Raw genomic sequence first — 25,746 nt, 5'->3', positions numbered from 1 at the left:
GCAACGGGAACAAATTATTAATAGGTTTCTATTTGATAACTATTTTTTTACAATAATGTACTCGAGAGCGTTATCTGGGCACCTTACATTTTTGCATACGGTCGAACGAGTGATACGTGGTCTTCAAACGCACCGCCATCCTGCGCTTCCGTATAGCCCGTTCCTCCAACATTACAACCTTATTATTATCATATGTTGCGAAGGAATGAATATTTTTATGTTTCTCCCGTTGCCAAATTCAATACTGTTATTGTCGAAAGGGGGTGACAAAATACATTTCCTTACAACAATTAACTATAATCTCTGAACAAACTATATAGGTTTAAGTTGTTATAAAAAATTTTCACCGCTTGGCGTATCTTTTCTCGTTATGAATTTCATGAAAAGCTAGCTAGACTGCAGTGGTTCTCAACCTTTTTCAGTTCGCGGACCTGTAAAATTTAAAAATAATTTTTGCGGACCGGCGGACTTTCAAAATTCACCAAAAATGTCATGAACACAAAACATAATCAAAGGAATGCAATTAGGACAAAAGTAGGCGGTGCAAAAAAAGACAATCCAATTTAATGAGAAATTTGCTGCTGTATTTTTTTTTGTATATTAAACGCTGTTCTAATGAAGTTTCTGCAAGGCGAAGTATAGCTGTTTGAACTGAATGATATTTTGCTGTTTGTTCGCCTTCATTTTACTATAAAACCTCGCTAAATTATATGCCTACTGTCAAATTACGAAACGTGCGAACCGCGAATTTTTCAATCAGGTACCGTACTATGTAGGGTTGGTTAATTTACAAACGGTGACCAAAAGATCGAAGTCGATCCAAAAAGATAAACATCGGAATAAAATCCCGAATTCAACCCGATATTCGACAATTCGTTAAAATTATTCGATACGATGGAAATATACTATTTTGCCCACCCGATCCGTAATTACGCCAGCAATTTGGCGAAGCGCGTGGTAGTCCAAACACTGATGCAATGAAACTCAATAAAATCTTCATAGATTTGATAAATTGCACTACTTCACGAAAGCGTGGTGGAATCGACGATTATTTCATATCTCGAGCACAAAAACGGTTATTATTTTCGGATAGTTTCTGCAGTCTGAAAAGTCGAATAAGCGTTTCGAAATAGTAAATGCTATGATCTTTGCCATCAAATTATGCCCGGGCCTTGCACGAAATTCATAACGTGAAAACGGACGTCCAGCGGTGATTTAAACCTATTTAGTGTTTTTAGCGATAATAATTATTTGTTGTAATGAAATGCAGTTTATTTGCCTCTTTCATTTCTCTCGCAAGTACCGACAATAACACTATTGAATGATTTTGGAAATGGGAGAAACTTATTGAATTGTAACAAAATGAATTAAGTTGTGAAAAATTGACAATACACGTGATAATAATAAGGGCGTAACGTGGAACGACGAGCAAAACCCAAGCGCGTGATCGGCGGCGCGTTTGGAGGCCACGTATTACCCGTGCGGTCGCGCAACGTTTACAACAATGTGAGGTGCTCCGAAGACGCTATCGTTTACATTAATGTAAGAAAACAGTTGTAATATCGGTAACTATTAACCATTTGTTCGCACTCTTTATGAGTAGAAAATGTTCGTGTTTTGTGATATGTGTGCCGCGATGTAAAAAGGGTTGGGAACCACTGCCTAGATGCTCTAATATTTCTGTGTCGATATGACATGGAATAAATACGTGATTTTAATGACATGCAAGTTAATGTGCTATTAAACTCATCCGTTAGGACGTTGGCCGACGTTATGAGATCATAGACTTAACAAACATCCAGCCGTCGAGGGCTTAAATGGCCAGAGGACCTCTCACCAAGTTTGGTTGTTAGAAGAATACCGGTACTACGAATCAATAGGAGTTAAAGAATCATAAAATTAATGGACATGAAGTCAATACTTTGTATTTTGCAATTAATATATTTATATTGCGCCAGTATGGACGTATATAAATGGATCCTGCCACAATCCTTCACCCCGAATACAACACACAAATCCTTAGTGACAAATAATATTAAATGTAAACAACAACATACTCTTAAGACATCTTAACACGGAAAATGATTAGAATTTCAAACAATATTATCTTCACTTATACCGGAATGTCGATATTTATGAAGAGGTAATTGACTCATACTTTAATTTTTTAACGTGTCTGTGTTATTTTCGAATTGGATGAAAACTCATGTCATTTGGAGTTGAAATGCTGATTAAATAAATGGGCAAAAATGGCAATTCTACTGGTCGAGATAATATTTCCCTATTAAAATTTAGCGAGATCGCATAGAATATCTTATTATCTTGTTCGACATTTCTAAATTAACCAAACGGCGTCGGCGCACTTTAATTAGGAGTTGAAACGACGGGAATATTACTCCTCCTCAACTCTGTCGATTTGGCAAAGGCCGTGGACAAAATATCCCCGAATTCAAGTGTTCGATTAGTTGACTCGCGAATACCATTTTAAAGAAAAGCGGTTATTGTGGCGTAACAATTCGTCAACACGACACCGTGTTTCTTGGTTGACGATTCAAGTTCGCACCCCTCTCCCCCCAAAATCCTCCCAAAACTATAGATAGTATCCGCTCCTGCTTTGCGTTGCAAAGCCTATACCGGAGTCAAATTTATTGGACACGTTTAGTGGACATAACGATCGTTTCAAAATTTTGTTGTTGTTGTTATTTGTCTCCATCATTTTTAAAAAATCGCTTTTCTCTTCGAATACTGGACCAATTGCTTTGAAATTTTTAGTGGTTAAAGATAAAATTTTTCTCCAGAAGGCTATTACTTTTTTTTCGCTATGACGTCATCAAAATTATTGACATTGGGTGGAGCTACGTGTCCATATATTTGAGCATAGCTCTCTTGTTATCTATGCCCTAGGGCTAACACCTAGCTTGTGCGATACGAACAACGCATGTCATAAGATCAATAACCGAAACTTTTGTGCATGCATCTACTAGGAAACCTATGCTGAAAGAGATGCAGCTCGCGGTTTCACCCAGTTTTTGTATTTGCCCCGCCAATATCAAAGGTTGCACACCTCCGGTAAATAGTGTTAGGTTTAAACCAGTTATCTGCAGTGAATTCTAACGGCTCTATTTTCAGAAGCTACGATTTATGCATGCTTGTTTAAGTTGAAGAGTTACAATCAGATATGGCATATTGAACGTGAGAGTGTAAAATTGCAATGTTTACTGATAGTGTGGTGGCGTACAAATTGTCCAGGCTTTCCTGTTTCTTATGCATTTCAATATTATGAGTGTTCCGTTTTAATTGAAGCCTAAGAGTAAAACCAAGTCCCTGTATTGGTTGGAATGCGTAATTTTGTGCTGAACTACATGACTTTTGATTTTTGAATATTCACTAGTTTGTTGCTTACCATAGTCATATATTGCCGTGACAAATCATTCATGAACATTAAGAAGGCCAAGGGTGCTATTGCTGAATCCTGGACAATTCTGCAGAGGATAGGCAACCTCAAAGACTTGTGGGGACCCTACTTAAAAAATAAAATTTATATCCACAGTTGGGCGATCAAATAATGGGTTGCTTGCAGCTCAAAATCAGAGAGTCTCCGTTATTGAGTAACAATTGTACTGACAATGCCTTTTTCAAATCTAAGAAACCACGACAGCACGGCTGGTAAAATGGTTGGTTTAAAAACCCCATTCATATTCGTTGATGAGATTGAATCGACGACAAAAGATGAGTATTTTTAATGTTCTAAATTTCCTCTCCAGTCTACAAATCTATGATGAAGTGAGGAGATATATATATGATTTATGAATTAAAAAAATGATTCAGTTCTATGGATATATATGTTATGAATGACTGTTTTCAATGAAAAAGAAACCTTCATGTATACATGCTTTTTTTCTTTTCGCGCTCAATACCAGCAAACCTACAAAGCAGTATTTTTCCTAAAAAACAAAGATTTTTGCAAAGGCGAGTTTTGTTGTCGTTTTCACCGCCCCTGCCGCGTCTTTCATCATCCAGTCTTCTTTCTCCACGTCCTGCAAACCCTTCAATGAATCGTAACCCACCGTCTGATGCTGATTCAGCCACAACAGCATCATTTGGGGTGAAATTTCAAGGAAGAGGACCTGAATATTTCGTATTTGTCTATCTCTCTGGTGCTCACTGTCAAAACGTAGCTGTCTAACCTAATATCGTCCATATGTTGTAATAACATTCCACAGACATAAAGGTTGCTTGTATGCAGAAACTGCTCAAATCTTCTAAATGTGTTATCATTGGTACCCAAGTTTTATACGGTTCCATGCGTTTACACTTGAACTCTGGCAAACCGAAAACCATCAGAGTAAGCTGTTTTCCGGAAATAGCCACATGGCATTGGAAGTTTCATAAACTGGTTCGCATTGGCTTGCATCAGGGAACAAATCCTACATAGGACTAATAGCATCATTTTTTCTGTTAGAAACCCTACTGTAAAGTGATAGTTGACACGACCCAAGATGTGATTTCCAGATTCTCCCAAACAAAAGAAATAAATAGCAAACTGACTTGCAGAAACTTATATTTTTCCCAATATAACCAGTAATATCTTTAACCAGAAAAAATTAACAAACATAACTTAGAAAGAATTGATAAAGAATTCAAAAAGAATTCGGGATAAATGAATTTATGACAAGCCATCACAAAGTTGAGCAAAATCGAACAAAAATTTGCCTTGAAATTTAGAATGAGCGAAAAAACATATCAAGATCAGACAGCAGCGATAGTGTGTGGCCCATAACAGTTACAGCAATAAAAATTGTGCGTCGAAATCAATATACGTCGAAATGTTGAATACGTTGAGCAATCTTAGTGTCCAACATATTGAATACCAGAGATATAATATATATCGCAAGCATTGCTAGAAAGAGTTTGGTCAAAAATAGAACAAAAAAAAAACGCAAAAGGAAAATGCAAACGTAAGACGCGACAAAAAAGCTAATGCACAATGATGCAAAAAAGGAAGCTAGATAATTAATGAAGAAAATTTACTTTGAAAAATCAAGAGCAACAAATTATTATAATGATAAGAATAATAATTTAGCAAATGACAGGTTATCCCTGTTATCATATCAAAACTCCACAGCGGATTAAAAATTGATATACTAAATTTAGGAGTGGATTACTGCACAGGATCAGTCTATCTCATATGAATTGAATTTCAGTCGATCACTTGTTGCTTTGCTTATTGTTTTTTCGTGTCCTTTTACTCCCACTAGACTCATCTGTTATTGTTATAGAATCACGCTGTAAAAATAGGAAAATATATTAAGTTTGGTTCATAGAATTTTGTAATATATTCAAGTTATTGCAAATTTTGTACTTACTTTTACTACAGCTGCAGCATTAGAAGATGTTTTAGCTTGTGTTGTTGACGAAGGTTGGTCAAGTAATGCATTCTGACTTCCACAACTACTAGCAACACTGCTTGTACTCGCAGAATCTTCTGTATGAACCTGGTTTGTTTTAATATAAATCAGAATATGATAATATTAACTATTTAATAACGAGAAATATGAAAGCCATATTGACAACAAATTCATTTGATTTGATAAACCATGTCCTCAGTAAAAGACGTGATGATTGCACAGGGGGTTCACAGCGATACAAAAAGAGTCTTTTTTTTATCTTTATCTTGAATGATTAATTTCAATCAAGAAGCCATTGTAACTTTTTGATTGAGCGTTGTGGACTAATTTCGATTAGGCAGCATTTTTAACTCTTACCAATATGATGACCACCTACAGGTTGACCCCTTGCCCTAGAGTCGGGTTTGCTTGTCACAAATTGCTCCAGGAATTGATAAATTGTGCAGTGGAGAGCAACCTCATCCATCACATCAATGTCGTGTTGTGACTTGTGGGGATGGGGGTCAATCAAATCAAGATTTACAAACAAACCGCTGCCGAAAAAGTTTGGAAAACCCTGGTCTAACATTCTTTAGAGTTTGTAAACATCATTATATGTTCCATACGAACAAACTTAAAATAGGCATATAACTTCGAAACTACATTTACTTACGCGTTGAATCAATTTTTTAAACTCTGTTAATTTAAACTCTTATCTAACAAATTGCAAAATTACCTTAAGAACACTGCTGTTTTCAGACTTTTCAATTTCGACAATAACTGGTTTTCCTTTTAATTCTGCTGCCAAAGTTAAATTGGCACCTGTAAATGTATTACATGTAAATATAAACAGAAAAAAAGTCATAAAAGAATGCATAAGAACCCTAGAAGCAATTCCATGACGTTAATTGACGTAACAAAATCAGAATATCAACGTAACAAAATCAGAATATCACATAGTAAATTCATACATAATACACTCTAATAGCAACTCTTAATTTGTTATGTTAAGCTAATAAGCAAAAAATTCATGAATTTATCTACAACAGACAAACTACTTACTGTTGGAATCGGGGGATGAATCTGTACTAGAAGTTTGAACTGGTTTTATAAAAGTGACAGAAGAAGATGTCATTGAAGTTTTTGTTTCCTCTTGTTCAGATATTTTTCTTGGCATTGACGATTTACCTGATATTTTTGTCATTTTACCTGTGTAATGCAGTTATAAGGTAAAAACGATATATATAGACAATTACATCAAATTAGAACATACATGCCACAAGGTATGTGCCATTATTCTGTGTTCAAGTTCCATAGCAAATTTGAAGCAATAAGAGAATAGGCTGAAACAGATAGAGATTTCAGAAGACTTATATTCACCTTTTCCTTTAGATTTCCTTTTAGCACCAAGTGATTTTGATGAATAAGATTTACTAATTGTACTACCAGTTGATGGTGCATAGCTTGATGTACTGTGCACTGACACATTGTCTTGCATATGAATCTGTAGGATGAGGTAGAATTATTAACTATTGCCCTATATCAGTAAAGGGATATCAGTAAAGCACAAAAGAAGCAATTGTAATCAAATTCTGTGTAATGTGACTAGATGTAACAAAGTGTGGCAATATTCAGGTATACTATCTATCTCTATCATGTCATCAAATATACAACAAATTGGGTAAGCAATAGGCCATTTTTCTGAAGACAACTTCATGTCTCAGTATCTGCTTTCTTAAAGAATAGAGACATAGAACAAAAGCGATAATTATCATTATTCGAAGTTGTCTGCAGCACTAAATATACTGCTTAGCTTCAACGAATCAAAAGCATTACCAAATTTATCGTTTGGTGCCATCATTTTGGCCAATGCAGAGCAACAATGACAGTGTGAGGCAGACAAAATTCCTACAACTTACCTGGACGGATGTTACAGCTGAATTTGGACCTGAACTTGTATTTTCATTTTCCTTCAATCTAAATAATAAATAAATCGAAATATTGATTGAAAGATGATCACGGACACACAACCCTTACAAAATTTGAATTTGAATGACAATTGCAACCAGACAATAAATTGAAAAACAGGATGACAATTCAATGAGTCTCGCATATACTTTTTGGTAAGAATGAATATGTATTTCCAATCACAAGTGATAAGAATGCATGTAAAAATTACAAGTTATTTTTATTTTTTTGCAATATGCTGGAAAAAATATATTGAGATTTATCGGTTCTTTGAGGAACTGGATTACCATGACCACAATCATTTCATGTGAAGACTGTTTTTCATTGAACTTTTTAACTACTTTACACTAACCCATTCCAGGGCTTATGGTATCATATAAACTTACTTATTATTGGCAGCATCAACTGTAGTTGCTGCCATACTTCCTGTGATACTGCCGGTAATACTTGCACCTGTGTTAAATGAAGTTAATAATACTCATATAATAAGTTATAATGGAATACAGGTACAAAATAGACAAGCACTTGAATTCTTAATTGTTGTATCATAAGCACTTCACACATAGGTACTTCCTACAAGGCTCTACACACTTCACTTGAAGGCTCTGCATTGATTATTCAATATACTGAATCCTATGGCAGATGGTGGGCTTCTGAGGTGGCCACTTATCTGAGGTATAGTCAATTAAAAACTGTATAAGTATGAGAGACTATTCAGTATGAATATATTACAACATTATCCACTATAATACGCAATTTATCACTACCGAAAAGAAAAAAAAACTATGAACAAACCTGCAATGGCAGTCGTACTGGCACCGTCACCATCAATACGGTCAGCAGCACTGACATGAGATTCAGTTAAACTTGCCATGGTTAATCCACCGACACTCGCTTCCCCGATACTTGGATTTGTGATTGTCTGTCGAACTAAGTAAAACATATGGATCAATTAAAAATATATTGGAATACAATTAGACTGAGATGTACAGGTTTGTGCTCATCGGGACTGGAGTTTGGAGTCGAAAAAATATCAACTTGACTGAGCGTTCCTAACAGTTTATCAAAGAAGTCTTGCCAGCAACATAACATTTTATTATCAAATATGACCAATTTTAGAAAAAATTTCATGTTGCATTTTTAAAAATATTACTGCGAAATGATTTTGGTATAGAAACATTCTTTTGCGAGTCAGTGACAACAATTCACAACATTTTAACTAATTTCAGCTGCGTTCGGCAAGGATTTCTTATATCACTTATTACCAACTCTAAGAGAATTAGTTCACTCACTTCCTGTGACAATAGTTGGACCAGGTAGACTTGACGTATCATAACTCGCTTGACCACCACTTGCTGTTGGAACCACTGGTGATCCGAGTTCGATCCTCATTGCTGTCCTTGCTCTACCAGCCGCATTACGAGCAGCTAAACCATAGCTTCCAGTGCGACAGAGTGAAAAAGGCACAACACCGTAGACATATAACAACATTATTGGAACGCCAATTCCTGAAAAGCACAAGAAAAAATAAATATCTAAGCAATAGATTATGTTCACAATGCAGTAGGTGCATGGTCATAAAGTAAGAGAGTTGGATTTTACTATGTTGGCATCGGCGGTTAAAAACTTGGGCTTAAATCCTACACCCATCACCTCATCCAGGATGTTATAATTGGGTATGTAATGGCGAGCCAGAAAGCATCTGCTTGTGGTGAGGAGTGACTGTTTGTAGAGAGTCCTAGTTCAAAGTTTGCAGTATGTAAACAAAAATCAAATGAATATAAAATTTTTAAAATGTTTGGGAATCAGATGAGCACCTTATAAGGTGATTTCAGCATAAAGTAAATTATAATATCATGAGAAAAAAAGCTGACAACTTCTGGCATTTTTGCAACATGATAATGACTAATAAAAACAATGCATATTAGGATTATAAAAATTAAATAGTTTAGGTTAGGTTTTTTCCGGGCTATTTTAGGCGAATAAATGACAATATCAGGCATGAAGACAGTACATTTGTCAATTAAAGATTACTTAAAAATACTGAATCAAATAAGTATTGGGAATGCCAAGATATTTTGGCATCAAACTGAATACCCTTGTTCTAATATACCTTAAACATTAGAAATTAGAATATCCTAACTTACCAACAGCTAAAGCTGCAAGAAGAGGAGAAACAACAATAGACAACATAACACATGCAGCAACTGCAGAATTTCGCTTGTGTTTAGATTCTGAGCGGTTGGCAAATTGTGCCATCACCTGAATATATCAATTTAAATCAGTCAATCATCAGTTATTTGATATTATTAGTAAATTGATATGCAATACAAGTTAAAACATTCACGATTTTGTACGGCGAATGGTTATTGTTTAGACTTTCTTTTAGCTGCTGTTTTGCTGGCAATGATGCAATCGGAACTGAAAATTTCTCAGGTGTGGGCATTTGAATAACGTCATTAGAATAAGATCATATTCTCAGCTATGTTTTAAAATAATAAATATGCAATAGCAGTTCAGAAAAGTCATATGGATATCGAAAATAAATATACATCTGGCATAATGCAGTCAGGATAGACTAAATACCAATATTATTTTAAACAATTTTGAAAATATAAAAATATGCATTTTTATTCATCTGAGAACTATTACAAAAATAGGACATTATTCAATAACTAAAATAAGCTTTTAATATCCCATTCGAGCAAAATACACAAAAAAAACTTGATCCTCAAATTATGTCTTTATTAATCTTGATCCAAAAATATATCAAGAGATATTTTATAATAAATTTAATGAACCAGTTAGTTAGGGAGTCTGTATCATCCATAAACAAATACGAAATATAACATATAATATCAGTATTAAAAGAGCAACTCACGCGTCTGGCAACCCATATTGGGAGTCCAATAACAATTGCTGGTACGGCAACACCTGCAACGAGACCAATTCCAAGGGGAGCTCCGATGAGAAGTCCAAGTTGCCATAAAATTTTTTTTTTTCTGCTCCAAGGTTTTTTGCCCCAAAAAGTGCATCCGGAGGGACTGAAAACAAAAAACACAAGGACTAATTACGAGGAATAGATTCAGCACTCCAGAAGTGTGTGTACCAATATGCAGGTAGCTAATTTTGTTCGCCTACTTCACATCAAGTTGTGTAAAGAGACGGAAGCCTATTAGCAGGGGGTATATTCACTTGACTAACACACACAGTCCCCGAACTCGCAATAGAACTAAAATGAGGAAAATCAATATAAAATTATGCGGTAACACTAACCTAGTACACACGACACAGGTGTACCATAGATTCTTCAATAATTGCTTTATTTAGTGTATTTATAGCAAGCCCTTAAAAAGACTGGTACTGGTAACAAGAAATCGATATACAAAATAAAAGAAAGTTTATTCTTATCAAACATAAAGAGATGCGATGAAGCCATTAACATCTGCTAACAGAAAGGAAACAATATGAATGGATATAAATAATTATTTTTCATATAAAACATCATTTTTGGATGGGGTATTTTTGTGTGAAAATTTGTTAAAAAATTCAGACAGCAAAAATTTTATTGAAATCAAGTTCATAATCTGTGAAAATTTTACATTTTACTTCAATATAAAACTATTTAGATGATTATATTAAAACAAAATTAGTTTGATAATTTGATTTTTAAGTACTTTCCAAGATAATCACTCAGAATGTAGATTATCTAAATTATCCAGATAGACACATTTTTAGGTTTACACTGATATGAACTGCATTGTAACAACAAGCAGGAATGTATATAAGGAATCCAAAATACCTATCAATTCTAAATTATTTATATTCCATATTTTAGTTTCATCAAAAAAAATATCAAGTCTCAAATAATAAGTTCAAAAATTTTGAAATGTAGCCAACCAATCAAATCGCTGTTTATCCCAATTCCATGCATTTCGAGCAAATGACTAATAAAAATATACATCAATTTCTTTGTGTATTTTATTGAACATGATGTAATTTAAAATATATCCGATATTTCATATTCAAAAATATTATTACATAATAAATTCAGAATTAGATTATTTGGTTTTTGGCCATTCTCGGTAACAAAGCTGAGTGTGATTCGATTTCTAAAACTTGTTTTACATAATACCGTAATCAATTTTACACTCTATTAATGCAAGGTTTGGTGCACAAAAAGCAATAATAAGAATATTTATTGCACATATCAAAGTTTTCAAAACAATCATACTGTGCCGCATCACCTTGCTCAATTATTCTATGGCCCAAGCTAGATCAAAGTCTAACATTGGACATTCCAAACATAGGTGGTGGTCTCTATTGTGTATTCATAATAAACATTTAAAGGGCGTATCTAATTTTACCTCAACACAAATGAAGAATTGTGGCGTTGTTCGCCATATGTTATACAAAGCCGCCCCCATGGAGAAAGAGGTTTCTAAGTAATGTGCTACGACTGATTTTGAGTTACGCACGAAGAGTAGGGAAACACGACTACTGAAAGCGGAAAAGGATTTAATATCATGTTATCTGGTATTAAGTAAAAAAATTCAGTGAATTTCTGATATATTATTTAAATTTTAAAATTTGTTTTCCTAAATTTTTAGATCTATCAATTCGCAAAATAAATTATCGATACATAACAGAAATTGATATGGAAGTGACCTTGGCAATGATATTGTGTCATTGAATTGGTATTTTCCGAGGACCATGGTATAAGTACATTGAATATCATTATGAAGTCATAGCCAATTAATCGTATCATCATTAATCAGTATTGAAAGTACTACTGACACCGCTGTTGAGCCACACATATAATACTTATTCACAGTTATGGAAGCTTGGTATAGAAACCAAATTACGCCATATTTAAGAACGTAGGCTACAAAGTGTATATTTGAACAGTAGCGTACGCTATAAAACAAGATTAAATTTTAGTATTTACTAAGATAAAAAGATATATAGGCTATTGCACAATGATCTGGATATATCAGAGATTTGAAAAAAAAAACGTGATTTTGATTCAAATTGTAGAAATTTTCTCCAAAAATTGCAAAAACTTGTAATTTTCGATTATCTAAAATCACAAGTAAAAATTTCAATTTCATAAAATAACATCATTTTAAATTTCATTCAAACTGAATTCTTTGTTGATCCATAGCAATGTTGCGCATTTTTTATATTGTAGTATTAAAAAAACTTCAAGACAAATTCAGTATTTTAATAAATTGTTAAACACGAACCTCAAATAGTGAAGATCTGTGATTTCTTGTAGACATAACCAACAGAATTCAGCTTCACAAACGGTACATGTCATATGATTACAGGAACCATCATTCATTTTGGCAATTAACGCTCCACATTTTGGGCAGGGTTTTATTTGATCTAAAAATAAGAAATGGGACAAGGATTAAAAAAAAGTAATATGATAGTATATTCTCCTTTATGAAAGCAGAAATGAGAAAATTAAAAAAATTCTTCAGTGAGGTCATCTTATTCATTTATGAACTTTGTAGCCACATGACACACACTGATTCATTGTGATGTAACAGGTTAACCAGAAAGATCTATTATTCAAAATTTCACAGAAGGGTGTGAATAGGACATGCTTCACCAGTTTTCAAAGTTCTGCGAAATGAATTACTCGTGATGTTACAAATACATGTTCTTATTCTTATGCAACAAAGTCTGAAACAAAATATGTATACATCACTTAGGCAGTGGGTCATGTAAGATTGATTGAATAAATTAATACAAAGCAATACTAAATATATAACGTTTTGGTTTCTGAATAACTGAATATCAGCAATTCCATTAAGTCGTAATAATTCACTCATCAGTTTATGTCAATGGCTCAATACCCTATGTGCCTGATCATTTATAAACATGTATACTGTTGAATGACTAGCCATAACGAACAGTTTGTTATACTGGTGCGCAAAAATAAACCATCATAATCTGTCAAGTAATATCATTAGGCATCAAGTTTCACATACAAAATGCCATAGAAACTCGTCTCCATATGAAAAACACCAATTGAAAGCAATACCACATGAGTGCTTATGCTTAATTCAGTCAGTTTTGGCCAGTACATAGTCCATCAATGGTGCAATATATGTCGTAATATTGCTTTTTGAGTCATAGCATTATTTATATCCGCAGGTAATACATTCATTGTTTTTATAACCCAATCGATACTTGACTATCACCAATACGCCTCTTAATAGAGAGATAGGAAAATACCTAATGGTGCAAATGCATCAAAAATATTCTCTGAACAACATGTGATGACCGATACTGGTAACTGTATAAAAAATATTCTCAAAAGATCAAAAGTGAAACTAACAATGGCGGTCTGATGAGCCAGGAAAAACACCAGGAGTTGGAACGGAAATTTAGTCAGAAAAGCCAGGGAAACTCCTCTAATAGCAAACTATATAACAAGTATTTAAAAAAAAACAGGTATTTCCACTTCCACATTAAATAGCGAAGTGTTATTGAAATACTTTTTAGTATGAATACTCATGAAAGCGATGGTCAAAATCAATTGATCAACAATAGCCCTACTAAAAAAAAATTTTTTCGAGTATAAAATATATTCTTAATTGAGGTGTGTTTAACAGAAAATTTTAACAAATTATTGTAAATTCATATATTAAATCTGGTAATACAGAATAGTTGAGACAAACATTGTGTTGATTGATTTTCTATAATTTTACAATGAGAAATTAAATGAAACCTATTTCATGTTTTACCAACAGTTGTTGAAAGATTGAGTCTCCTTAAAATAAGTTTTTGAATGAAACTATTTTTCTTAAATTTATGTTTACTGTATAGCATATCATCAACTAAGAATGCGTTTGGGTTTTCGATTCGGTTTGAACATTCCATACTCAAATAATATCCAACTGAACGATAAAATCAACCAGATGAAAACCTACCATTTGCAGCAGGACCTTGACTATATGCCGTGGAATTACTTCGAAGACGTAACTGTTTCGTACGCTGCAGGTGTGCAGAATCACACGTTTGATCAGGATGCCATTCCTAGAAATATCAATTACTTATTATTAATGTCATGGAAATATGAATTCAACTATCAGTATATAATATATAGGTAATAATCAGAGGTTCCTAATCACTAAATGAATAAACAACAATTTAAAAGAAGTATCAGTTTAATAATATCGCCATGGACTTATAATACAGTGGCAAGCACAAGCAGCATATGGAATTCGGAAATAGAGCAATATGGTTTCGCATATCATTGGTGTCCCTAGACATTTGACTTGACGAAACTATTTTTGTTGGCCCAATGCGTAGAGTTATTGATCCTTGAGAAAGATCCGAAATACTTCTATTTGCATATTAGTGAGTATTTACATATAATAGTATAATATATCCAGTCGATAGTATAGGAATGTGAATTATAAAACAACAGACAAATATCAGTTTTGTTAAACAAAAAGTAATCTTTATTATATGCTTTTGTGATGGCAGATTTTAAAATACCAGTATAATACATAATGCTAGTCCTAGTGAAACAGATTTCCAAACTATCAATATCCGAAATAATACAAAGCAATGTCTTTCTCTTGATTTCATTTGCTCGGTTAATGGGTTACATAAAAACTGCATTACCTTTTCCATTAAAACTTTTTTAAGATTATGAACGGCTATTATAAGCATTTTTTAATAATCTATGAAATGATATTTTGACATGGATTTCCAATTTATTTGGCATTTTTAATTCAAAAGCCAACTATTAACAACTTCAAAGTGAAAAATTTATATAACTTCAACTTGAAACAAACCCAACTCTCTATAAAGACAAAAACATGTGAAATATCTATTTGAAAGCTCACTATAGTTATAAATTTTTAAAAAGTCAAGCAATTGAAGCCCGATATCGTTTTCACTTCTATTTCATTTTTTGATGCAACCAAATCTTTTACCATAAGACCAGGTTTGGTTATGTCAATAACAAGCTTGAAAAGTCGCAAACCTGTCTGCAGTGATAACAGAAGTCAGTGTTACATCCTGGCCTATCACAGTGGATTTTTGGGCAGCTTGCACATCCGTGAGCTATAACAGCAAATCTGTTGAAAAAAATGTTAGACATATAAAACCAAACAGATGGACAAAAATCATATTGCATGAACAGTTAGTTAAAAGCACTTTCATATTACAGTACAGAAAACGAAACACTTCTGACTTCCTATCCAAAATAACAAAAAGGCAACACTGAGAAGTTTCAAGATTTGCAAACAGTTAAAAAGATAAAATTGGGTAGGGATAAAGAAAAGTACAGGGTGTCCATAGAGTCCCTTTACAATTTCAATTTTGTTATGAAGTCAGTTCTCAATATATCTTAATCAGGTTTGTTGCTTCTTAATCAGTAATTGTTGAAGTATTTTACTTCATATCAGACATCGATATATGATATCGATAAATTCCCTTCACAATTTTAAAATATTTTAAGACTCTATGGAGGGACACCTTATTGATATGCTTGCATTAAACAACAAAAGAAGCTGAATTTCAAAGTCCAATTACAATAGCCAATGAGAAAGTTACAAGGTTGAATCTAAATTATTTGATCGATTTTTGATATCATTGAATATCAAGGAGCCGTTCCTATCTACTGGTTTATTTACTACAGCATATGACGAACGCATAATTGATGGCGATCAATAGAGATACCTACTCTACCTTCAAATAACTAAATCGGCTGTGCCGAAACTAAATATAATCACAATCTTAACAAATTCCTTGATTATTTTTTAGCTAAAATATCAAAATTTGGATTCAGTTTGGTTATGGCAGCATCAGGCGGGCCAGGTTGAATTACCCAACGGCCGGATTTGGCCATGTTAGCTATATACACTATGCCAGGTCATTCCTTTACCAATAAGATGCATGTACACTTTTATAGTGGACCACAAAAAACTTTTTCATTGAGGACCACAAAAAACAATGGTAGCCTACCAGCTGAGAAAATATAGAGTACCACACGGCATAACAGATATCAACGCTCAAAATTATTTGCAAGCATTATTAACCAATTATTAATAAGGCCAGTTTTATACAGCAATTTTTATAGCAAAGGCAGGAATGGGAATGTATTTTTAAAACAAGCACAAAAATATCTGACATGCAATTTGAAATATACCTAGTTGGATATGGTGACAACTTATCAAAAAATGAATGAATACATCAAGTTGTACGGTCATAGACATAGCAAAGTACTAAGACATAAGCCTAGTGATAATATTTTTTGATTCACGTTTTTGTTCCCACTTCAATGTCTCCAATTATGATTAAATACTTTAGAAATAAACTCCATTTCGGGAACGGGAATTCGGGAATATACCCCCTGCCCATAGGCTTCAGTGCCTTTACACAACTTGATGTCAAGTAGCCGAACAAAAGTTGTTACCTCCATATTGGTACATACACTTCATTAATCAAATTAGAAAATAGTATTTTGTTTATTACGTAAACCAAAATGAGAATATGGATTACATTATTAGCATCCAGTCATAATAGGATAGAACTTCATTGTTATCAAAAGGGAGAAAAGAAATGGTGAACCAAATTAGACATAATGTAAACAAACAGCAATTATAAGAGCATGCTCTGCCAGTTTATTAGGCCTTTTTGAGTTCAAATATATTCAACAACATTCCTCAGTTGAATAATAAAGATCAATATCATTTGTTACACCCATGCCTTTATAATATCTGTCTGAGCGGCCACATGAATTTCAACTGTGACGTCATTCTGACTAATTGCTGTTTGGTTATTGTAACGAATATAATAAACAAGGAAATCGATGGTTGAGGGCTTACACGCTCCAAATCGCCTTGCATTCGTGATTTAATCCACATGATAGTATCAGTAATTACTTTTACTTGTGATGTACACACAAATGCGGCAGCATCAATAATAATTACAGCGGAGATTTTCAAGATTCACCACATGAGAACACAGATTCAAGAATATGGTATACAATGCAATATATAAACACAGAATCACTGGTACATGGGTTGGGAACATGCGCTCATAATATGCCCTGCATAATCAACGAAATAATGTATTATGTTTTTCTTTAGAAAGATGCAATTTATACAATGGTCGAACTATTTATAATCAAACTAAAAAAGTATAAGAAAAGTATTTTAAATATCAAAAATTTGTAAAGCCAAAAATTTTTCTTATTCATGTAAATGTATGGGTCACTCTGTTATCATTATTAACATCATGATGACGCAAATATTCTATCAGATATACTTAACTATATCTGTTGAAATAATATTTCAAAAAATATTTGATCATCATATTTGATTTGACTAGGGTAAAAAAGTTAATTTTGCTTAGCAATACATAAAATAGGTTTTAATTTTACAGATATTTTCCAGCAATTACATGCACCTATTTTCATTCAGAACTAATGGTGTGGAACATGGACATAAAAGAATTTATTTTCAACCCTGACAATCCCTAGATACACCCACACGCTGCAATCAATCCATTTTGAAGTCCATTTTTCCCAGCACTCAATAATATTGATTTGTTTCAAGTGGAATTCCCATTATTATCAAACAATATTGATAGCTAGCGTATAATGACTACGACTCTGAGAGGGAAAAACATTAATATGTTGACTGAAATGAACATGATAATAAATTTTTATTGACTAGGTCAAAAGGTCATATTTGTATTTGATAACAAAGAAACAAATTATAATAAATCAAAAAGTTTAATAATATATTGTTTATTTTAATAAGTTATGTTGCTATTTCATAAACTTTGTCATTTTTACCAAAACATTGTGTATGACAAAATAGATTTTTTTCTGAGTATGGACCATAATATTGGCTAATCCGCAATAATTTTTCACTGGGACAGATTTTCAAGGGTTTGTGATAAACATCAGCTTGTTTTCATTGTTGGACTAGCTTTTGTCAGTTTTTAGTTGTGTTTCCTGAGTTTTGATATGAATCAAATAACTCAATAGACAATGGTTTTCGAAATAGCTAAGATAGACTAGACTGAATATTTTTAAATTTTGAATTGAAATGATGGTTGTGAAACATGTAAACAAGTGCCAACTCTCAATAACAGTTTCAAGAGAATCATAAAATATTTTCCAATGATCATGTATAAAAAGAAAAGAATTTTCCTGTGTTCAAGAGGAAATCAATTTACAGGCTCCAAAAAAGAAAATACTCACCCACAATCTGGTGCTGGGCACCACCTACAGTCAGGATCTACCGACAGACATCGACGGAGTGTAAACTCTTCCCATTTTTCTATGAGTTGAGGAGAATTTTTTAAAATCAGTTGCATGTCAACAGGGTGAATTTTCTCTTGGCATTCGGGGCAGGTTACATTAACCCTGAACGCAAAAATATCGATACAGTGGTTAGGTAGTGACAGACGAAGAACAGATGGAAAACAAAAAATAATTGTAATTCAATTTCAATTGCTTTTGCGGAATAGAAGATAGATGAATCCACATCACTTGAGAAGCGACATTGACAATATTGACCATTTAAACAAGGTCCCTTCAGAAATGAACAATTTCAGATTTCATTATAACTTTGATTTATTAAGAACAAACTTATAATTATAGATGTGGCAAGATTCTCATGCATTTATCCCAATTCAATTTGATATTTGAATCAAACTAAATTATTTGAGACCTCATCATTGAAATGTCTTGGAAGAATATACGAATCCATTCCGGTATACAGAAAACTGTAACAGAAAGCACTTGTACCACCAGCACAAGATTTATTTTGAGTGTTATTAATTCTTAATATTTGCCATACCAAAGTAATAACTTCCTCGGATTTTTTTTTTAACTATGATAGTTTAATCAAGTCATAGCTAGAAATGAATTGTCCTAGTGACTTTCGTCGCTTCATGAGTTAAAATAGTCGTTTGGTAAATGAATAAACTTATCAAAATCATGAATATTATGTAAGAAGTATGCCAAAGTTTTATATCTCTCTTGAACTATTTGAAATGAAGTTGAAAATGTTGGGAATGATTCATGGATGAGCTTTAGTAAAATAGTTTAAAGAAGCTTAAAATATAAAGTTATTATAATAATGTTACAATTGAATAGGCATTCAATATGACAGCCAAAGAAAAGATACGGCAATTGTAAAATTTTTGAAAAGAGTTCTTACATACTGATTCGGCATAAATTGTTTTACCGTTTTCTACATAATATTCCTTATAACAACAATAATTACGATTAGTGCAGGATTATGTTAGCTGTTGCTTATTACATTTACCAAACTGGTATTTTGTTACAAAAAGCACTAATATGCCTGAGGCAATTTAAAGTTTCAAATTTCGGTTCTTATTTCCAATGACATACGAAAATGCATATATACAATTTCATCTTATTATCGAGTATTGAACATGGTCAATTGACTGATGGCTGAGAAATTTACTATTACCAGTCCACGCTTGGAATGAGTACAATTCAATGCCACCCAAACTTAAATGGAGAAACCAAGTAATGACGTTTTTCTGTAGTTTCCAATATTAGAATAGAAATTTGTAACGCAAGTTCCATAACGTAAAATTACATCACTGTCTACAAAAATAGGCAATTATCGACCAAAATAAAAATTGAGACCAATAACATGACAAGTTGACAACCATCATCAAAAGTCTATGTTATGGGAAAAATATAATACATCGCAATTCGCAAATAATGCGAAATTATAAATTTATAAGATACGAAAACCAACCTGCTTTCCGTAATCTCAATCATTAAATATTGTCGAAGACAGTCGATACACGAACGATGAGGACATGTCATCAAACGAGGAAAATTATCAACACTCTGAAAAATATCACAGTTTTCAATATATATGAATAAAGACATAATATGTGCAAATTGTCATCAAATTACAAACAAATGGCACCAAAATGAACTTTCTTTAGCCATAGATGTCTAGTCGTAACAACACTGTTCAGCTTGCAATTAATAAATGAGTTCAAATGACAATGTGTTTGTGTCTTTTTACATCAAGCATCAATATCAATAAACAAGGATTGTTAAAATGATTTTAAAATATCATCTCTTCTTTAAATCTTACTATATCAACTATTTTAGAATTTGAATAAATTTGAGTACCTACATACGTTACTCATGGTCATGGTATAAAATTACCCTACCGAGAATGAACAGAAACATAACAGAGAATTACCATAATTCCCCAAACAAAGTAAACAAAACCTATGTTTACCCACGAGTTGCAAAACAATCAGAACCTTAATAATAACGATATTGATAATTTTGCCTTAATCAACAGAACTATTACTTCTGAAATCATTGAAATAAAGCACACTAATGGAGCCAACCTGTAGATTGAGGCACAAAGGACATTCTATAAATGTAGGATCTCCAGAAGAGGTAGAATCTTGTTTTCCTAAACTCTTGGAATCTGAGACTGCACAAGTTGCTCCTAGAACTGAGTGATTCAATAGTATGAATAGAAAATATATCATAACTTATAACTATACAGTGTGAAGCATTTATCCATGGCCATAAATTATAACCAAAATGTTTATACCTAGACAAGCTATTTAGCGCATACTAAAATAGAAATAGCAATTCATAATGCTATAAGTTTAGGGAAATTTGAAAGGAATTATTTATATCAAAAGGACGTGCCAAGTTCATAACAGAAATAAGAATTTGGATATTAAAACAAATAGATTGCGCATAAATATAGCCGACATCATAGAAAAAATATTGCCAATTAATGGGCAATTTGGAAAAAATCTCATTTCTTTTTACTTCCTAATTTATACAGAATCTGCTCCATAATTATGTTATAATAACATTGATTGCAGTATTTTTAACTATTACATGTTGATTAAATATGGAGTCAAAAAGTACAAGTACACAGAATTACAGGCAATTTTATATTATTGATTCATTATTAATGATGTCATAAATAGGTTACCAAAGTTATCGCCATTATGGAAAAACAAAAAATTTACTTATGAAAAAATTTTGGCCACTAGTCAGTCAGTCTTATAGGCAAGTTTTTATTATATATCAAATAAAAAACGAACCAAGCAAACAAACGCACAAGCAAAATTTAACTACATAGAATTATTCAGTGAACTCATATTCACCATTCTGACAAAATAGCAAATTTCAAACAATATTTTTTTATGATGGCAGTCTACAATTTGGAATGTTGTTCATAAATACCATTGTGCCATTTCCTAATGCTAGGTATGGACTACTATCTATTAATCAGGCACATTTGGACTAGTACCAAGAGACCAATAAAAATTAAAAGTCTAGACATATGTTAGCTTATATATTAGCTACTGTACTGAAAATGTAATAGTGACGGCGGAACAAAGGAAAGTTTTATTTCTTTCAAAGAAAAGTTTCATTTCTTTCAAAGAAAAGTTTCATTTCTTTTATCGATTTGCACAACACTGGTCTTGCCTTATCATCTGTATAGAATGGGAAAAACCTGCTCGACCTTTATTAATATGGTTAAATATTATCCCGAAAAGAATGTTACAATTGTGAACTATGTATACTTTTAAGATATGTGAAACGAATTTTGGATTTGCTTAGCAGTAAATATGAAAGTGAATTGCTCGGCTTGTTTCCTAAAATATAAAACCTTCCTTCATTCCAGTGTCATATTTTCTTCAAGCAGTCCAGGAAGATTATTTTCACATTTTATTCGTTTGGTTTTGCCAAGTTTTGCATAAGATAATTGGAATATAACTTTCCAACATCTTTCAATAACAATAACACATGAACATGAAAAAAGAAGCGTCATTAGTTGTGTGCCACCAGAAATATGTGTTAAAAGTACTATAAAATGTATTTGAATTTGATTTTATGTGAAATAAGCTATAATTTTATGTGTATATCACCCTGAATTATGTTTCAGTAACACATACGGTATGTATAAATAAAGCCTCCGCAGTGAGCTTTTTATTTTCTTTATTAAATCATGGTTATGTACAGTGGGATATTCTTGATGTATTTTAATAAATGATGTTGATATATTTGTAACTGTAATTCATCAGCCCTTTCACATAACTTAATGGAAATTTATTAAATACAAAACGAGGAAAAATGAACGGTTTTGACATTTCTATGATTCAAATGTACGTTAATCACTGGTATGGTAATTATTTTGTAAAAAATTACGATCATTAGTAATAAATAACTCTATTCTATATCAGAATGTGACAACCGATTCTCCAATGAGAATTGCGGTCAATGTTTTTATTAATATTCTAACATATTCGAAGGAGAAATGTCATATTATAGTATCGTGGGAATAGAACTGTCTGCGATATATGATATATTAGCATGATACGAAGTTCACGCCCTTATCAGAGAGTTAAATCTGGTCCATATTTATGATAGGTATATAATGAAAGGTTCCAGCAATAGAATAACTAGTATTTTTTATTGGCAAGACATAATTATCATTTTCTGCTGAGCATCCATCTATTTTAGATTTTAATATGTGGTGGTCAAATTGGTACTTCATAGAATCTGTTCCACAAATTCCATGCTGGAGCTGACTGTGCGTAAACCTCAGATATTATTCCTCTTTTTTCACTTGATTTATATCAGATAAATGAGTACAATTAGTCTGTCCAATAAAGAAAATATTTTTAAATTACCTAGCCTTGAAAATTGGGTTATTTAATAAAGGCTGTACAGTACACAATTGATGTTTCGATCAATTAATCCAACAGTTCTTACCTGCGTTTTCACTTGGCACACTGCCAATTGTAACTGCATCGCCTCTTGATGAGTTTCCTAAAGAGGCTAAATCCCCAAACATGCTCAAGTTAGAAGGAATAGCTTCTGTACTTGAGTCCCCTGCTTTTGTTTCAAGTTCATCATGCTTATATTGGCTTTTTGTGTTGCAGTATGGGAACCTGTAAGATAGGAGTATTCCATGATGAGATTATAATATTTGTGAAATAATTAATCGGGCTAAAAATATCAATTTAAGTGAAGTTCAAAAATCATACTTGAATACAATAGGTATGATAATATTTAGTTAGGTAATAATTGAAACATTAACCAATAGGAAGAAAAGTTAGGAGTTATGTTTAGACTTGAGAACCACTTATGCCAGTATGATACACAATGTAGTCAATGTAACCAGAGTGATGTCAACCCCTAGGAAAGAAGTTTAAAAAAACTTAATCATTGAAGTAAACACCGTTGAACTAATTAAAATTCTGCTTCTAAGGCATGTCAATATCTTTATTGCAGTTCAGGCAATAAAAATAATGTTTATCAATAAAAGCAGTCTCAAGGGAAGTTCACTAGGATAGAATGAGGGATATAATTGATGTGAAATTACATTTTCCCATCAATAATAAACTCATTGGTTGGCTACTACATTTATATTAACAACAGTATACGATCAGTATCACAGAGGCAGGGTGACAAAACTGAAGTTTGCCCATCAGTCATACACAAAATTGAATGCGTTTAATAAAGTGAAATTGCACGAGACCACAGATCTGTCAAACAAACATATGTTGGATATGATCATTTAGCCTACCTTATTGTTTCATATTGGCTTATCATTTGTTAGTTGTGTAACAAGATTACAGTGATAAGTCATTAGACATAGCCCCAGGCTGTTTACAATACAATGCATTTGTCATATTTTGATATAACCAGGTGTTGCATTTTTCAGAACCATAAAATACACTGGGCCCTTACAGACTCCTAGGTAGATTTAAATTTCATTGCAATACATCTATGGCCATGGTTTACCAAAATTGTCGGGATGTGTACGGTATTTTGGAAATATATAAATACAGTATCGGGGTGTTAATCCACTAAGCAAATCCCAAATAGCCAAAAGGGGATCGAAATAACATATGAAAACTAACCTTATCATAAAGCATAGAATAACATATATATTCAAGATATTATGACTGATGACATTTTAAAAATCCCCAGCTGCAAGATATACGTCATCATATCATATTGTGCCTATGTATTGATCCAGTAAGGTTATATCACTGAATTGGATATACGGTAGATATCCAAAATAGGCTACGTGTAGAAGATTAATCACGTATACAAAAACCTCAATATTTAAAATTATTAGAGAGCATGCTCCAATATGCTATATTAATATCAGCTATAAGAGGCAGACTATAACAGTATGCTACAAATGGTAGTTCATTTAGAAGATTATTTATATTTTAATTTCATAAATAGGCGGGAATTTTTCCTGTCCATGGAAGTGACACGGTTGAATAGAGGTATCAAAATAAAGTAATTTGGCACTCAATGAATCATTAACTAGCAAATCACTTTGATGTGCGCAGGACATGTTCGTCACCAAACTCATGATTAGGAAGATTCGAAAGTAACAATGCCTGAAGGCAAATGTCGCATCACGATAACCTTACGTGATATGCAAATAAATAAAAATTGGGTGTATGAGAAGCGTAATTCAAACTTCTTGAAAGTTGCTTATTATTTAGGAGAAATTACTAATAGTTATATTTTGATGAAAAAAGGCCAATAACATTGAGTCAAATATAATTCAATAGCTTTAATAAAATTTGAAATAAAGTGTTTTGGTGAAAATGAGAGATTTATGCTAATCCCGAAGTATGTGAACCAAGATGGCGAACACCAGAACATAGTATGTGTACCAGGTTGGGGTTAGGTGATAATTTTATTCCACTTTTCCTTATTTTAGTTCTATTACGAGTTTGAGGACTAGTCAAGTGACTCCTGCAGTATTTATACCTGAAATTATGGCCTAACCCTAACCGGGTATACATACTATGTTCTGGTGTCCGCCATCTTGGTTCACATACTTCGGGAGTACCAGATTTATCATCATGTCTATAACTGCATCTATTAGGATAAATACTGAAACAACCAACAATTTTTATTGCCTCCAAAATGACTCAAGGGAAGCTATATCAGTTTCTACTGGTTTTAAGAACAAAACAAATGATACACAAAGGAATGATAAATAATTTGCTTATTTCAATGTCTTTTGTCCTTCACAATTCAAATATCAACACAATGATCACTGACCTGAAAAACCTGAGTATCCGTCGTCTGTTGCTGTTGTGTTTACGTTTTTTACTACTTTGACTTATCCCATCTTCACTACTTGACATATTGAACAATGTTAAAGAAAATATTGTACTATAGTTCCAGTGACATCAATCGTACCAGTGTACATGAAACTAATATCTCCAAATAGGTTGAAAGAGGAAACTTATATACAATCAAGAACTTCTATGTTACAACTAAATAGGTAATTTTATACAGTGTATTCTATAGATAAACAAAAATGATGATTTTACT

The 25,746-nt window shown here is 32.7% G+C and overlaps 1 protein-coding gene across 1 annotated transcript; it reads right to left on the bottom strand.

Moving 5' to 3' along the window:
- Positions 1–4,544: 4,544 nt before the first annotated feature.
- LOC120339080 (E3 ubiquitin-protein ligase RNF19A-like) lies at positions 4,545–25,746 on the bottom strand. The gene is made up of 19 exons (XM_039407138.2): positions 25,471–25,746; positions 23,146–23,324; positions 20,748–20,857; positions 20,132–20,226; positions 18,595–18,759; positions 15,364–15,457; positions 14,300–14,405; positions 12,602–12,743; positions 10,237–10,399; positions 9,503–9,617; positions 8,648–8,863; positions 8,151–8,285; positions 7,742–7,808; positions 7,307–7,364; positions 6,768–6,891; positions 6,450–6,596; positions 6,124–6,209; positions 5,367–5,495; positions 4,545–5,286 (listed from the first exon to the last, which is right to left on the bottom strand). Exons 1-19 carry the CDS (start codon positions 25,554–25,556, stop codon positions 5,209–5,211), a joined length of 2,295 nt encoding a protein of 764 aa, XP_039263072.2. The 5' UTR covers positions 25,557–25,746; the 3' UTR covers positions 4,545–5,208.

Source organism: Styela clava, chromosome 9 (assembly GCF_964204865.1).
Source record: "Styela clava chromosome 9, kaStyClav1.hap1.2, whole genome shotgun sequence".
Classification (NCBI taxonomy): domain Eukaryota; kingdom Metazoa; phylum Chordata; class Ascidiacea; order Stolidobranchia; family Styelidae; genus Styela; species Styela clava.
This window is presented reverse-complemented; position numbering and strand designations above follow the sequence as displayed.